General features: G+C 45.0%; 1 protein-coding gene across 1 annotated transcript in view; it reads right to left on the bottom strand.

The window, feature by feature from the left end:
- Window positions 1-4486, bottom strand: part of LOC115478374 (multiple epidermal growth factor-like domains protein 6) — a 243495-nt gene extending 239009 nt beyond the window's left edge. The window contains exon 1 of the mRNA XM_030215673.1: window positions 4470-4486. Coding sequence (XP_030071533.1) covers window positions 4470-4471 — 2 coding nt within the window. The 5' untranslated portion in view covers window positions 4472-4486. The remainder of the gene's footprint in view (window positions 1-4469) is intronic.
- Between the last annotated feature and the right edge of the window lie 10751 nt (window positions 4487-15237).

The following is a 15237-nucleotide window of genomic DNA, read 5'->3' as shown; positions in this document are numbered from 1 at the left end:
AAACATATCATCACAATTGTTTAAAAAAAATAAAGCATTATAAAGGAATATTTTATTCAAGGGACTTGTTTCACAGTTAATCAAAAAGAAAGAAATGTGTGGATGCTCACTTTGAGATGACTAATTACTGATAGGAAAATAGGAAGCATTAAAATGTGTGAATTCCATCCTATTGCTAGATCTTGCTATGCTGTCTTCACAAAAAAAAAAAAAGCTTAGTCCTTTGCTTATAAAATAAGAAATCATGTGTGTGTGCTGTCTGCAGCAGCCAAAAGTAATGCATTCACTTTTACAATATATATTTACTCTCTCTCTCTCTATATATATATATTTTTTTTATTTTGTTACATTTGTACCCCGCGCTTTCCCACTCATGGCAGGCTCAATGCGGCTTACATGGGGCAATGGAGGGTTAAGTGACTTGCCCAGAGTCACAAGGAACTGCCTGTGCCTGAAGTGGGAATTGAACTCAGTTTCTCAGGACCAAAGTCCACCACCCTAACCACTAGGCCACTCCTCCACTCCATGTCTGACACAAATGAAATGGGTGCTAGCAAGGTTTTCCTCGGAGTGTGTATGTTTGAGAGAGTGTGTGACAGAGAGAGAGAGACTGGGTGCGAGTGTGTGTGTGTTTGTGTGAGAGACAGAGTGTGTGAGAGACAGAGAGATAGTGTGATAGACAGTGAGTGAGTGTGAGCCCCCACCCCCCTTCTCGCAGGGCCCCCCCTCCCCACCCCCACCTCTCTGGTCTCAGGACCCCCTCCCCACCTCCCTCTCCCCGGCTCCCCCTCCAGCCACCCATGTTCAGCGACCCTCCTCTCTCCCCTGCCCCCTCCAGCCACCCATGTCCAGCGACCCTCCTCTCCCCCTCCCCCCTCCAGCCACCCATGTCCAGTGACCCTGCCCTACCCCCCCCCCCCCCCGGTGCATCACACCCCATCGCCACCCGCAGCTGCCACTGATAACGCTGTCCGGCTGCTGCTGCTTCTCCTGGTGAGCAGCAGCGGCCGCTACAAAAAGAAAAGAAGCGATAAATGTTTTTTTAAACCCAGCCCAAATCATTCGCAAATGCCCGAGTCTTAAAACGCAGTCTCTGCAGCCGCTGCTCCTCTCACGTCACTGCGCTCCTCCGGGGTCTTACTCCAGGGGCAGTGACGTGGAGGCGTGAGAAGGAGCGGCTGCAGAGACTGCGTTTTAAGACTCGGGCATTTGTGATGATTTGGGCTGGGTTTAAAAACATTTATCGCTTCTTTTCTTTTTGTAGCAGCCGCTGCTGCTCACCAGGAGAAGCAGTAGCAGCCGGACAGCGTTATCAGTGGCAGCTGCGGGTGGCGATGGGGTTGATGTGCTTCGGGGGGGTGTTTGATGTGCTGGGAGGGGGGCTTGGGTGATGCGCCAAGGTGGGGGGGGGGTTTGTGGTGCTGCACTTGTAGTTTTTTTGATGCGCCGCTCCCTGCCACTTGCTCCGAAGTGGCAGGGAGCGGCGCACTGACAGCGTGTTTCCCTACTCCTCCCCCTGCCTGGGAATCAGTTGTTAGTGACGTCATCCTGGCTACGGAGCCTAGCTCAGCAACTCCAGGAGCCACGGACACAGGCAGTCCCGCATTAGAACGTTGGTGGTGAGAATTATTATATAGGATATACACACGATTTTTTGAATAGCTCCCAAGTTCAACTGAATCAACAGGTGCCTGTGATCTAAACTAATCCTTAGAGCTTGTTAACCTAAACAGCACTAACGGTGCCCTTGTCCTGCATAAATTGTGTAGGGTACCACTCCTAACTGTTTTTAATCTGAAAAGAACAAAAAATTAAGTTTAATGAAAGGGGAGGAGGGGAGATTTCCTAAACAAATTCTTACTGAATTATTTATTAAATGGTTGTGGAAAAAAAACATTTGTTTCCTCCCCCTCCCAACCCATATCAACATACTGAACCCTTTCAATAAACTGTACGTTTTTTCTCTGCACCTTGTTCTGGAAGTGGTAATTTAGCTATTATGACGACACATAGTTAAATGTTTCTAGGACTGAAGAATTGCACAATGTATAAGGTTTTGCTTGGATCTTTTTTTTGGGGGGGGGGGGGAGGAAGGGGAAGCAGCAGGGATTGTTTTAAGAGACTTATACCCTCAAGCTTCCACTAGTAGAGAAACGGTCTGGTATCCATGATTTATTTATTAGGATCTATTTACTGCCTTTTTGGAGGAATTCACTCAAAGTGGTATACAGTAAGAATAAATCAAACATAAGCAATAGACAATTACAGCAGTAAAAATATTCAAAGAACAATATAAGTATGGCATAGCATGTTCTCTGTCTCAGCCAGAGGCCAAAAGGGCTCCCTCCTCTGTTCCGGGTGCCTATCCTACACTTGAGTCACAGTCAAAAAGACAGCTGAAAGGAATACCGAAGTCCAAAGAGCAACCAACAAAAACTCTCATATGCAGCTTTTCTAGTTCCATGGTCAACAAATCAAGTTAGCGGTTACCTGATGCTGGGTTCCACCTTCGGAGTCAGCACTCGAGAAAGTTTCATTGTAGACAGTACGCTGAAATGTCTGCCAAGTGTGTGGCAACAGCCAAAAAAGCAAACAGGATGCTAGGAATTATTAGGAAAGGGATGCAAAATAAGACCAAGAATATTACAATGCCTCTGTATCGCTCCATGGTGTGACCTCGCCTTTACTGCGTTCAATTCTGATCGTTGTATCTCCCCAAAAAAATTTGAGGAATTAGAAAAGGTTCAAAGAGCTACCTAAATGATAAAGGGGGTGGAACTCCTCCCATAAGAGGAATGGCTAAAGAGGTTTGGGGCTCTTCAGCTTGGAAAGGAGACAGCTGGGGGGGGGGGGGGGGGGAATATGATTGAGGTCTATAAAATCCTGAGTGGTATAGAACAAGTAGAAATGAACCGATTTTTCACTCTTTCAAAAAAAGTACAAAGACCAGGGGACACTTGATGATATACTGCATGGAAATACTTTTAAAACAAATAGGAGGAAATATTTTTTCACTCAGAGAATAGTTAAATTCCAGAACTTGCTGCTGGAGGATGTGGTAACAGCCGTTAACATATCTGAGGAAAAGTCCATAGTCTGTTAATGAGATGGACATGGGGGAAGCCACTGCTTGCCCTGGGATTGGTAGCATGGAATGTTGCAACTATTTGAGATTCTGAATAGAATGTTGCTACTCTTTGGGGTTCTACATGGAATCTTGCTACTAACTGGGTTTCTGCCAGATACTTGTGACCTGGATTGGCTATTGTTGGAAGCAGAATATTGGGCTAGACGGACCATTGCTCTGACCCAGTATGGCTATTCTTATATTATGTAGAATAGCAGGTTAAACAAGACCTGCCAAGATATATTATTCTGAGCAATAGCGTAGAGCTTCCAGCATTTCAACAAACAAGCTGAATTACTATATGGGCTTTTGTAAGCCTTGTGCCACTGCATTTTCCCTCTGGACGCTGCACCGATTTGTACTTTGGAAAGAATAACGCACAGAGACGCCATTGTGGTGTGAAGGGATTCGCCGATATACTACTGGGAGATTTTAATAGTCCTGTCTCGCCATCTGGACTGTGACCTAACGTGAAGGATGAAGCGCAAAGTGGACCAACTATTAGAGCTATTCAGTTTTAAAAAAAGCCAGTCTAAAAATACATGACAGTCATTCCGCTTTCCAAATACTGTTAAACAACTAGTTGATTTTCAATGGTTATTTTGTACGCATGTGCAAAATTCTCAACTGAGTTTTTTGAACATGTGCCTTGTTTTCATTTTCTTAAGACAAAGGCACAGCACATTCCCCATATCCTGTACTTGGGCAGAGACAGAACGCCAGCGAAAAGCAGCAGTCAGAAAATGTGACAGAGAGAGACTCAGAAACGTTGAGTTCAGAAAAGCACGCAGAGCATTGGGTTATGCTGAAGCTATGTGCAGCCAGTCCATATTAAGACAGGTAAAACTACCTAGTCTGAAATTGTGCAGGGAAAAAGTTGCGCGTTAATCTTTGGTTTCCCCCAAATTATGAGTCCCGTAGTACTCAGATCAGATGCAGTTTCCGGAGCAGGTTAACATCGGAAAACATTTCAGTAGAAACGGGGGCTTAAAAGCTGCCTCCCCTTCTCAAACTTGCATTCTTCTGAAACGAACTGCAACCTTTCTCCTCTGCAATTTCTGACACCCCACTGAGCAAGAGTAAAATATTACTCAACTAATAAAAACAGACTTTTTTTTTTTAAAGGACACCAACTTGTTCTACAGCAATAGCAGAGAATAGGATAGATTTTCTGGTGCAATGTGTCTTTTGCCATCTTAAATACTGCATGCAAAATCTACCAGATCGCTCTGTACTTGGGAGAGAAAGCACAAAGAAAGACCTTATTATGCATTTTAAGTGTTTAGATCTCAGTAGAGGAAAATAAAGGCATCCGAATGGACGTGCATTTTTAGCCACTTACATGCCCTGCTGGAGGTCCCGGACTGCAGCGGCTGTCAGCGCCCAGCTCCAGAAGAGGAGCAGCGCAGCCCTCAGGCGCCTCCCGGCGGCCGGGCTGCAAACGGCAGCGGGCTCCAGCGGCTGCGACCTGCTCTCCATCCTCTCACCGTCTCTCTCCCGTGCGCTGTCTGCAAAGGAGCCGAGGACAAGGGGAGGAACCGCCTCGCCTCCCTGGATTGAATGGAAACTGAGGGGAGGGTCATTGTTTCTGAGACTGGGGGATGCCTGGGAGAGGAGGGTCTCCGTTGCCGGGGCTGGAGAGGAGAGACTGCCTGAGGTGGAGGAAGAGGGGCTGCCCGGAAAGACAGGAGGATCACCAGGTCTGAAGCTGAGGTGCCTCGGGCTTCCCGAGTCTCTTTGAGTAGGGGGCTGCCTGGGAGGGAACGAGCACTTGTCCCTGGCTGAACTGCAGCTGGAGTGGATGGAGGCTTTTTTCTCTCAGTCCTGGAATTCAGGAGCTGCTGGGAGGGGAGGGGGCTCCTGTCTCCTATTTCAGCTGCCAGACTCCCTCTCTGATCAGCAGTAAAGCTCCATGGAAACTGCCCACGCTGTACCACAGCCCTCCCACCCCTTCCCGGGAGAGAGACGGAGGGGGAGTTACAGCCTGGACGAGATCCCATAGGAGAGAGACCCCGGGGAATGCCACAGATTGGCACAACTCTTACTTCTGCCCACTCAGTCCCTCTTATCCCCTAACTAAAGCATAGATTTTGCTGCAGTGACTCCAGGAGAAATGTGCCACCCAGGATATAATGAGCATCCGCCTTCAGCTATTAATCCTGTTAGTCTTTCGCAGCACAGCTGCAGGCTCTGTGATGTCAATGAATACTTGAGTACTCAGACCGCTTCACATTTGTGTTAAGTTTAGGGTCCTCAATTGTGTTGAAAGTTGGCTTCTATGCTCAGAGATGGGACACTGACTGAGAGTGTGTATCCCAAGCGTGAAGAGTGCCTGAACCCAGGGACAGTGGGTATCCTGAGAGGGTGGAGAATGCCTGAAGCCAGACAGTTCCCTTATTCTCTAATGGGCAGATGATTGAAAGCCCAGCTCTGTTCCAAACAGCAAATAGCACTAGAACAGCAGGGCTTTACTGCCCCTATGATCAGAGATAATAGTATGCAAATATAAGCAGCTATTCACTCTGATTATAGGGTATAAGTGCTGGAGGATTCCCACACTTCTTTTGCCAGGTCTATATCCTCCCGCACTTGTTAGGTCAGAAGCCCAGACCTGTCACACACAGGGGCTGGAGGTCCGTGGGACCACCAGACCCCCAAGTACTCCCACCCTGTCAAGTGACATGGGGGGCTGGAGGTCCGGCAGACCTCCAGTCCCCTGACCCCCCCCCCCCCCCCGACACAAGTTTGTGGGGGCTGGAGATCCTGTGGGTCTCCAGCCCCACTAACCCCCCTGGCATCCCCTCCCATGTGGGCCACGAGTCAATCCACGCCCCACCCCTGGTGGTCTTAGAGGCCCTTTGCCACTCCCCTACCTTCAGTGGAGGAGGAAGGTGGCCTCCCTCCTCTTCCATTGGTGCCACCTCCATGTAAGCCGCATTGAGCCTGCCATGAGTGGGAAAGCACGAGGTACAAATGTAACAAAAATAAAAATATGGTGTGAAGCCCCTCCCCTGGTTAAAGACCACTAAAACAGACAACATGTTATGAGAATCAGGTGCTCAACATTTAGATTTTCTATTTACTTATTTCTGACATTTATATCCCACATTAAACATGAATTAGGTTGAAACCTGGGAGCATTTAAAATCTTTTTTTTTCCCTGTGTCTACATCAAAAGAAAAAGATGGCATGTAGGAACTTGCTACTTTTGTTTTGTGAATTGTGGTGGTATATTATAAAAAAATGCACTTGCCTTTTTTATTACTACTTTTTCACAGAAAGGTTTTGAATAATTAGAGAAGGGCTTCCTTCATGCAGAAATTTTCTCCAGCATCAGTCCAAAACAAAAAAAACAGGCTGCGTCAGGGGTACAAACTATAAAAACAAAACACAAGTATAAAAACATGTATAACCATACATATTAACAATGTCATAAGCATGATTCAACTAATAAAAGGCAATTATTTAAAAAAAGATTCAACATATGTAAAACAATCCTTTAAAAGTTCTAAAAAACATGTATAGACATACATGATATCATCTGTAAAACAAATATTTATAATTATCATTAAAATTATACATCACATAAAATTTTTATTAAAATCATACATCACATAAAAAAAAATTTTATCAGAACATCTACAATTACTCATATCACATTTATAACTCTCAATAAAAAATGTTAAGATCATACAATTAGAATCAAAACAATTCAATTTCTTCCCCTCTTCATTAAATTGTTTTGATTCTAATTGTATGATCTTAACATTTTTTATTGAGAGTTATAAATGTGATATGAGTAATTGTAGATGTTCTGATAAAAAAATTTTTTATGTGATGTATGATTTTAATGATAATTATAAATAGTTGTTTTACAGATGATATCATGTATGTCTATACATGTTTTTTAGAACTTTTAAAGGATTGTTTTACATATGTTGAATCTTTTTTTAAATAATTGCCTTTTATTAGTTGAATCATGCTTATGACATTGTTAATATGTATGGTTATACATGTTTTTATACTTGTGTTTTGTTTTTATAGTTTGTACCCCTGACGCAGCCTGAGGGCGAAACGTGGCCACGTTGGGTATTGTTCCAATAAATGCATTTGATTCCACTGCTTTGTTGTTTTTTTATCTCCAGCATCAGTCTAAATGTGCCAGCATTGTCCAGTTCAGCACACCATTAGCCGCCAAGTTCATACAAAGTTAAATATGTTCAGTAGAAAATATATCTGTTGCCTCAGGCTGCTTGCTATGTGATTATTCCATCACTTGTTTCATTATTGCTACCAAGTATTACATATTAAGGGCATTTGCTTTAAACTTTGTTTTAATTCATTTATCCAGTCCTTATCCAATCCTTACATGCACAAGGTTTTGCTTTTTAATTCCAAAGGTGAATCCTAAGGGTGGTTGAACAATTAGGTATAAACTGTGTTGTTTCTGACCTTACTTGTTTTGCAATTTGGACTGGTTTGGGTCCTGTCCTGTGCTGATCTGTACATCTGCTGTCTTCACAGTGTACAGAAGAAAATTATTTATGCTACTTTTACTAGTATTTTTTTACTGCTTATAGAATCTGGCTTTCTTAGTGGTGGGGGGGGGGGGGGAGTCAAGATGACTGCAGCACAGCAAGGGCTTGGTGGGCTAGGAGCTGGGATGGAGGAGATTACTTGTGGTGGGGGTGGGCTAGATTCCCCACAGGGACGGATAGGGATGGTTAGATCCCGGCGGGGACAGGTTGGATTTCTGTCCCTGTTCAACTCTTTACAAGGGAGGTGAGCTATCTTCCCCAGCTTCGGAGCTCCTGAACTATCTGCCCCAAGAGGCTCTATTCTCTGCCCTCTGCTGGCTGCTGGATGTGTCTTCTGCTACTTCCTGCTACTACCCCTCCCCCATTCATTCTGCTTTGCCTGATTACAGGGAGTTCTTGGAAGTAGACAGAGAAGCAAGCAGGTAAGGATATTTTAATGAACATTTTCCGTTTAACTCTCCTGGGACTAGAGGGTCTCCCAGATGATAATAAGGTTTAAATCCTAATCTCTCTGCTCCCCAGAGGTTATTCTGCAGCTTGATATGGAAAGTGCCTAGTACATGTGCAGAACAGTCTCCCAGTAAGAATCGATGTTCTACTACTACTACTTGGATATAACAAAAGAGAGGGAACGAAGTACAAACTAAAGTCCAAACAAAAAAACAGCACCACGGGCCTTTAAAAATGGAACACAGTTCTTTAATGAATGAGCCTTGACAAAAAGACCCGACACGGGCAGTGTTTCAGTGACTAGCACCTGCGTCAGGGGTCACAGTGATGACGTGGATACAGAAAGTGAAAGTGCCTTGTTGCTTTGTAGCTTTTACTATATGAGACGTGGGGTAAGGAATAATATATTGTAGAGGAATATATTTGAGTTATTCCTCAAGTTTTCCACGTCATCACTGTGACCCCTGACGCAGGTGCTAGTCACCGAAACACTGCCCGTGTCGGGTCTTTTTGTCAAGGCTCATTCATTAAAGAACTGTGTTCCATTTTTAAAGGCCCGTGGTGCTGTTTTTTTGTTTCTACTACTACTACTACTTAACATTTCTAAAGCGCTACCAGGGTCACGCAGCGCTGTACAATTTAACAAGGAAGGACAGTCCCTGCTCAAAGGAGCTTACAATCTAAAGGACAAAGTATGCAGTCAATCAAATTGGGGCAGCCTAGGTTTCCTGAATAGAGGTAAATGGTTATGTGCCGAAGGAGACATTGAAGAGGTGGGCTTTGAGCAAGGATTTGAAGATGGGCAGGGAGGGGGCTTGGCGTGTAGGCTCAGGAAGTTTATTCCAAGCATAGGGTGAGACGAGGCAGAAAGGGCGGAGCCTGGAGTTGGCGGTGGTGGAGAAGGGTACTGAGAGGAGGGATTTGTCCTGTGAGCGGAGGTTACGGGTAGGAACGTAAGGGGAGATGAGGGTAGAGAGGTAATGAGGGGCTGCAGATTGAGTGCATTTGTAGGTTAGTAGGAGAAGTTCTACCCATGCCCTTGTTTCACAACTTTTTAAGTCTATTGTTATGTGCAGGTCATGGTACATTTCACACACACGTGCAGATACTATTAAAAAATGCAAGCAGACTGCTCCACCATGAAGTCGTCCTCATTATGCAACAACAACTCCAGACCAGACCTGCTGGAAAATCTTGAATGTTAAAGGTAGGTGCTCCTTTCTGTGCATTGCACGGAATGTTCATTTTAATACTAATGAGCTCATTGTAATACATTTGCACAGGATTATTGGTAACAAGGCAAATGGTAAAAGCAACGCAAAACCCTTTTGTGCATTAGACGCTGAATAACGTGAGCTATACTGGCTGCAACCAGTCTAAAGAAAAGTTGCAATCACGGTAAGCTTTGAGCATTGAGGCCTAGGTTGCCTCAAAGACTGGGTTGAAAAGCAATGCCCTAGGGTACAGAATATTCCTACAAACCCACCGGTCGTGGTGGAACAAGGAGCAGGTTCTGTTTTCTGCCTGCACTGGATGACTCTCAGAGTGTGAGCTACACAGCGTCTCAAGTCCTGTACCGTTCTTGCGAGACTTGGAGGAATTCACACAACATACTGTAGACCAGGGGCGTAGCTACGTGGGGCCATGGGGGCCTGGGCCCCCGTAGATTTGGTCCTGGACCCCCCTGCCGACGACCCTCTCGACCCCCCATCCCGCCGCCAGCCCTCCCCCGCCGTCGCCGTAGGCTACCTTTGCTGACGGGGGACCCCAACCCCTGCCAGCCGAGGTCCTCCTGCTTCCCACCAAAAGCTTTGTTCTGTTTCTGACGTCCTGCACGTACAACGACGGGAAGCAAAAGGACCTCGGCTGGCGGGGATTGGGGTCCCTCGCCAGCAAAGGTAAGCGATGACCGCGGCTGCGGGGGAGGGTTGGCGGCGGGAGGGGGGTCGAGAGGGTCCTCGGCAGGGGGGTGCAAAGTTGGTGGTGGCGGTGGTGGGGGGGGGGTCAGCCGGTAATGGCGGGGGGGGGGGGCGTTGGCAGCGCCGGGGGTGGCTAAAATGTGCCCCTTTACCTGGGCTCTGGACCAGTGGCGTACCAAGGGCGGGGCGGTGGGGGCGGTCCGCCCCGGGTGTCAACGGGTGGGGGGGGGGTGCTCTGCTGGCGAGTCCCTACCAGCTCCATCCACCCGGCAGCTGTGTGGTGTGGCACCTCACATGACTCTGCACTGCTGTAAAAGAAGAAAATTGCCTCGTCAGCCCTTCCCTCTCTCTGTCCCACCCTCAAGGAAATAGGACGTTACATCAGAGGGCAGGACACAGTGAGGGAAGGGCCGACGAGGCGATTTTCTTCTTTTACAGCAGTGCAGAGTCGCGCAAGGTGCCGGGTGCACGGAACTGGTAGACAGGTGGGGACTGGGTTGGGGGGTGTGGGGTACCGTGCTGCCCTGCAGCCGGGGAGGGGTGTGTGTGCGCACAGCAGCGATCCACCCCGGGTGGCAGTGAACCACAGAACGCCACTGCTCTGGACCCCCCTCCCGCCGAAGTCTGGCTACGCCCCTGCTGGAGACAACCACTTGTGTGGGAAAAAAGACAACAGGGCTGGGAGAGGCGAGCTCAAGGACAAAGAGGGACAGGAGGGGACTGGCTGGAGAGATGGGGTATGAGGAGATGAGCTGCATGAGAGGATGTGAGGAGAAGAGACCGTCAAGGAGAACAGTCCATAAGACTTACTAAGGTAAATAGGCAAGGAAGTAAAGGCTTTTCTGAGATTCAAAAGTGCCAGCTTCAACAACCTCAGGATGTGCAGGCCCAGGGCATAGACCCTGTTGAGATCATTTTCATATTGACTTCCATAAAGTTCTTTTGTCCTTTATTAAGTTTTCAAATACAAACACAAGCAAATAACTTGCTACAGAATAGAAGTTCAGAACACAATTTCAATAAAGGAAGCAATCTAACTATAAAATCAAATTAAACTTCCAAGCTTCATTAGTCCACTATTAAAGGGGGAGGGGAATCCATTACACAACACAAACAAAAATGGAAAAAGAAAATTGCCATCAATACCCTTAACAGTATACAATTTTAATGTGATTACTAAGCAATCTAACCATCAGGTACACCAAGCGCAACACTTCCAACAGGATCACCAGTTGACTGGGACTCAAGAGATTTAGGTAGTCAAATGTTAAGGTTCATAAGTTTGTAAGTCTAAGGACCCTGTTTACTAAGGTGCGTCAGCATTTTTAACGTACCTACAATTAGCACGTTCCAACTGTGTAGGCGCCTATAGGGATATTGTAGGCACATACATGATTAATGACTAATAATTCACTCAAGCTCCAATATTCAATTTGAAAATCTAAACACAGCCTCACCATTAACTGTGTATCTTTAATGTACAACACTCACTCTGCTCAGAAACCTGTAACTACTATTTTAAATTAACGATGGATCAGAGTCGCCACCCAGCCAGCCCATCTCAGCGGGCTATAAGGCATAAGCTCGGCGTGCCATCATATAGCTTTAAAAAACTCCATCAAATTCTACTCATTTCAGTATCAAATAGAAAGTTTCTATCTCAATATTTAGTCTTTTAATTTGCAGACGTTTGTGTCTACCTTCTATAGATCAATGATAGTTTATGTGGTATATAATTCAGACATTCAATGCGGAGAACACCCCAGAAATCACTTAGCTCAATCCTTATGTTCCAGTGATCCGGACCCAACGGTGTCACCCACTTCTCAACCCGACGGAATCCCTGTTTCGCTATTGCTGCGTCTGGGTTTTTTACTCTACTGTCCACAATATCTCTCCAAATTCCATAACATCAAATCTATATAATGCTGAATCCTAAGACATGACTGTTCGTGACCTATAGAAGGTAGACACAAACGACTGCAAATGAAAAGACTAAATAATGAGATAGAAACTTTCTATTTGATACTGAAATGAGTAGAATTTGATGGAGTTTTTTAAAGCTATATGATGGCACGCCGAGCTTATGCCTTATAGCCCGCTGAGTTGGGCTGGCTGGGTGGCGACTCTTTTTTCTCCATCATTAATTGAAAATAGTAGTTACAGGTTTCTGAGCAGAGTGAGTGTTCTACATTAAAGACATACATGGTTAATGCACGTTAAAGACATTAATGCACCGATAACGTGGCTTAGTAAACAGGGCCCTAGGTGCCTTGAAAATGAACCCGATAGTGAGTGGATCGCTGCATCAGGGGGCTGGAGTAGGTGGATGGGTGGTGCGGATCTTGGCACCTTTTCCACCGAGCAGGGCCATTGTGGTCTGTTCGAACAATTCGTTTCTCTTCCTGCCAGCAATGACGATTCTTATCGCAGCACGATTTTTATCAACTTGTCTGGATGGGTATTATTACAACCCCGCTGAAAGCTGCTCACACCATTCCACACCATCTCAGCATCAGGAATCTACCTCAGACAAGCCTATCTCGGACAGCCTACTCCAAAATCTTACCATCTAACCTACAGTCCTTCAGAATTCCATCTCCATGGACCATTTTGGATTGTTTTTTTTCCCCTTCTCTTTTTATCCTGTCCCTTCTCTCTCATCTAATTTATTTGTATTTGAATTACCACTGGTCTGGCAATACCCTTATCAGCAACAATATAAATTTATGGAAAGGAACAGTCAAAACATCTACTGGTGATTCAGCTGACCTTATTTAGATTTATAGTTTCAGGTGACGCCTCACGAAGCCCCCGGCTACACAATTTGAAAGCTCACAGGGGCTGGGCTGCTTCATCATAGGCAGTCACCTATATAAATTTTTCTTTAATAGTTTTCTTTTCTTTTACTTATTGCTAGTCCTTTACTTATAAATTTTCATTCTACAAAACACTTAGCTCAAATCAAGACGCTGAATTTTGACCACGACCAACAGTGGCCAGCGTTTCGTTATCTGCCTCAGGGTCACGTGGTCTGCGTCGATCTTAGCTCCAAGAAACCTCAACTTCAACGAGCCAGTCACAAAATTCAGCGTCTTGATTTGAGCTAAGTGTTTTGTAGAATGAAAATTTATAAGTAAAGGACTAGCAATAAGTAAAAGAAAAGAAAACTATTAAAGAAAAATTTATATAGGTGACTGCCTATGATGAAGCAGCCCAGCCCCTGTGAGCTTTCAAATTGTGTAGCCGGGGGCTTCGTGAGGCGTCACCTGAAACTATAAATCTAAATAAGGTCAGCTGAATCACCAGTAGATGTTTTGACTGTTCCTTTCCATAAATTTATATTGTTGTTGTTTAAACAGAAAAATTGGAGGGATTTACCTTCATTTCATTTATTAATTGTTGAATACCCTTATCAGTACATTGTAAGCCACTTTGAGCCTGCACACATGTGGGAAAAGGTGGGGTATAAATGTGCTAAATAAATAAATAAATAAACCCCTTGAAATTGGTGTCCTTAAGTACTATTCCTACATCTCCCATATGTGCACTATTGACAACTCTTTCCAAAACTACTAGGACTAGGGGGCATGCGATGAAGCTACAAAGTAGTAAATTTAATACGAATCGGAGAAAATGTTTCTTCACTCAACGTGTAATTAGACTCTGGAATTCGTTGCCAGAGAATGTGGTAAAGGCGGTTAGCTTAGCGGGGTTTAAAAAGGGTCTGGACGGCTTCCTAAAGGAAAAGTCCATATACCATTATTAAATTGACTTGGGGAAAATCCACTGCTCCTTTCTGGGATAAGCGGCATAAAATGTATTGACCTTTTTTGGGATCTTGCCAGGTATTTGTGACCTGGATTGCCCACTGTTGGAACCAGAATGCTGGGCTTGATGGACCTTTGCTCTGTCCCAGTGTGGCAATACTTATGTATTATTATTATTATTATTAGCATTTGTATAGCGCTACCAGACGCACGCAGCGCTGAACACCTGACACAAAGAGACAGCCCCTGCTCAATAGAGCTTACAATCTAAGTAATACAGACAGACAAGACAGTTACGGGTGAGGGAAGTAATGGGTGAGAAGGGAGGAAGGGACAAGGGGAGGGCAATAGAGTAGTGGCTAGGAGCTAAAAGCAGCAGTGAAAAGGTGGGTTTTCAGCATAGATTTGAAAACAGGTAGAGATGGAGCTAGACGTATAGGTCCAGGAAGTCTATTCCAGGCATACGGTGCCGCGAGAGAAAAGGAGCGAAGCCTGGAGTTAGCAGTGGAGGAGAAGGAGGACGACAAGAGAGATTTGTCCAGTGAGCGGAGTTCACGGGGAGGAATGTAGGGAGAGATGAGAGTGGAGAAGTAATGGGGGACTGCAGAGTGGATGCATTTAAAGGTCAGTATGAGAAGTTTAAACTGTATGCGGAATCGGACAGGGAGCCAGTGAAGTGACTTGAGGAGTGGGCTAGCGTGGGTATAACGATTCTGGTGGAAAATAAATCGTGCCACAGAATTTTGGACAGATTGGAGAGGAGAGAGATGGCTGAGCGGAAGACCAGTGAGAAGTAAATTGCAATAGTCCAAGCGAGAAGTGACAAGGGTGTGGATAAGGGTTCTGGTATCGTATTCAGAAAGGAAGGGGCGAATTTTGCTAATGTAAAGGCAGTATATCCATACAATGTGTATATCCATTCTGCTGCATTAAGATCTGCAATCAGATCGGCCAATTTAAAAATCTCTGGGCCATGTTAAATTGGCCTCACGCAGGAGATGCATGACCTAGGAATAGGGTTGAGATAGGCACATGGGAATGGATGGAGCTAAGAAAGGGGAAAATCCTGCATTTTCCACCTTTTTGTTTCAGATTGTTGGAATCCTTCCTCATATAGAAGGATGAAGGTCCTCTGGAACAATTCCCCAGCTTCACCATTCTGGACCAGTATCTTGCTTTTGAACAGCTGGCTTTGGTACCACAAGAACATAAAATGAAAGAATCCAACGTATATGTTGAGACGCTCCAGGAAAATATTGTTTTATGATTTCTTTAATTTAATGTTGCACAATTTGCCAAGCTTCCGTTAGAAAATGAAGATGGATACAAGACATCGTGTTGAAGAAAAATTGTTTGTGATGATTCGTGAGGCGTTCACTGGTTTTCAATTTATATTGGAATTATTAATATATTGTTATCTAAATAACATCTCT

The sequence above is a fragment of the Microcaecilia unicolor genome, chromosome 10 (genome assembly GCF_901765095.1).
Source record: "Microcaecilia unicolor chromosome 10, aMicUni1.1, whole genome shotgun sequence".
In the NCBI taxonomy this organism is placed as follows: Eukaryota; Metazoa; Chordata; class Amphibia; order Gymnophiona; family Siphonopidae; genus Microcaecilia; species Microcaecilia unicolor.
Note: the sequence above shows the minus strand (reverse complement) of the source record. Positions and strands in the feature narration are given on the sequence as shown.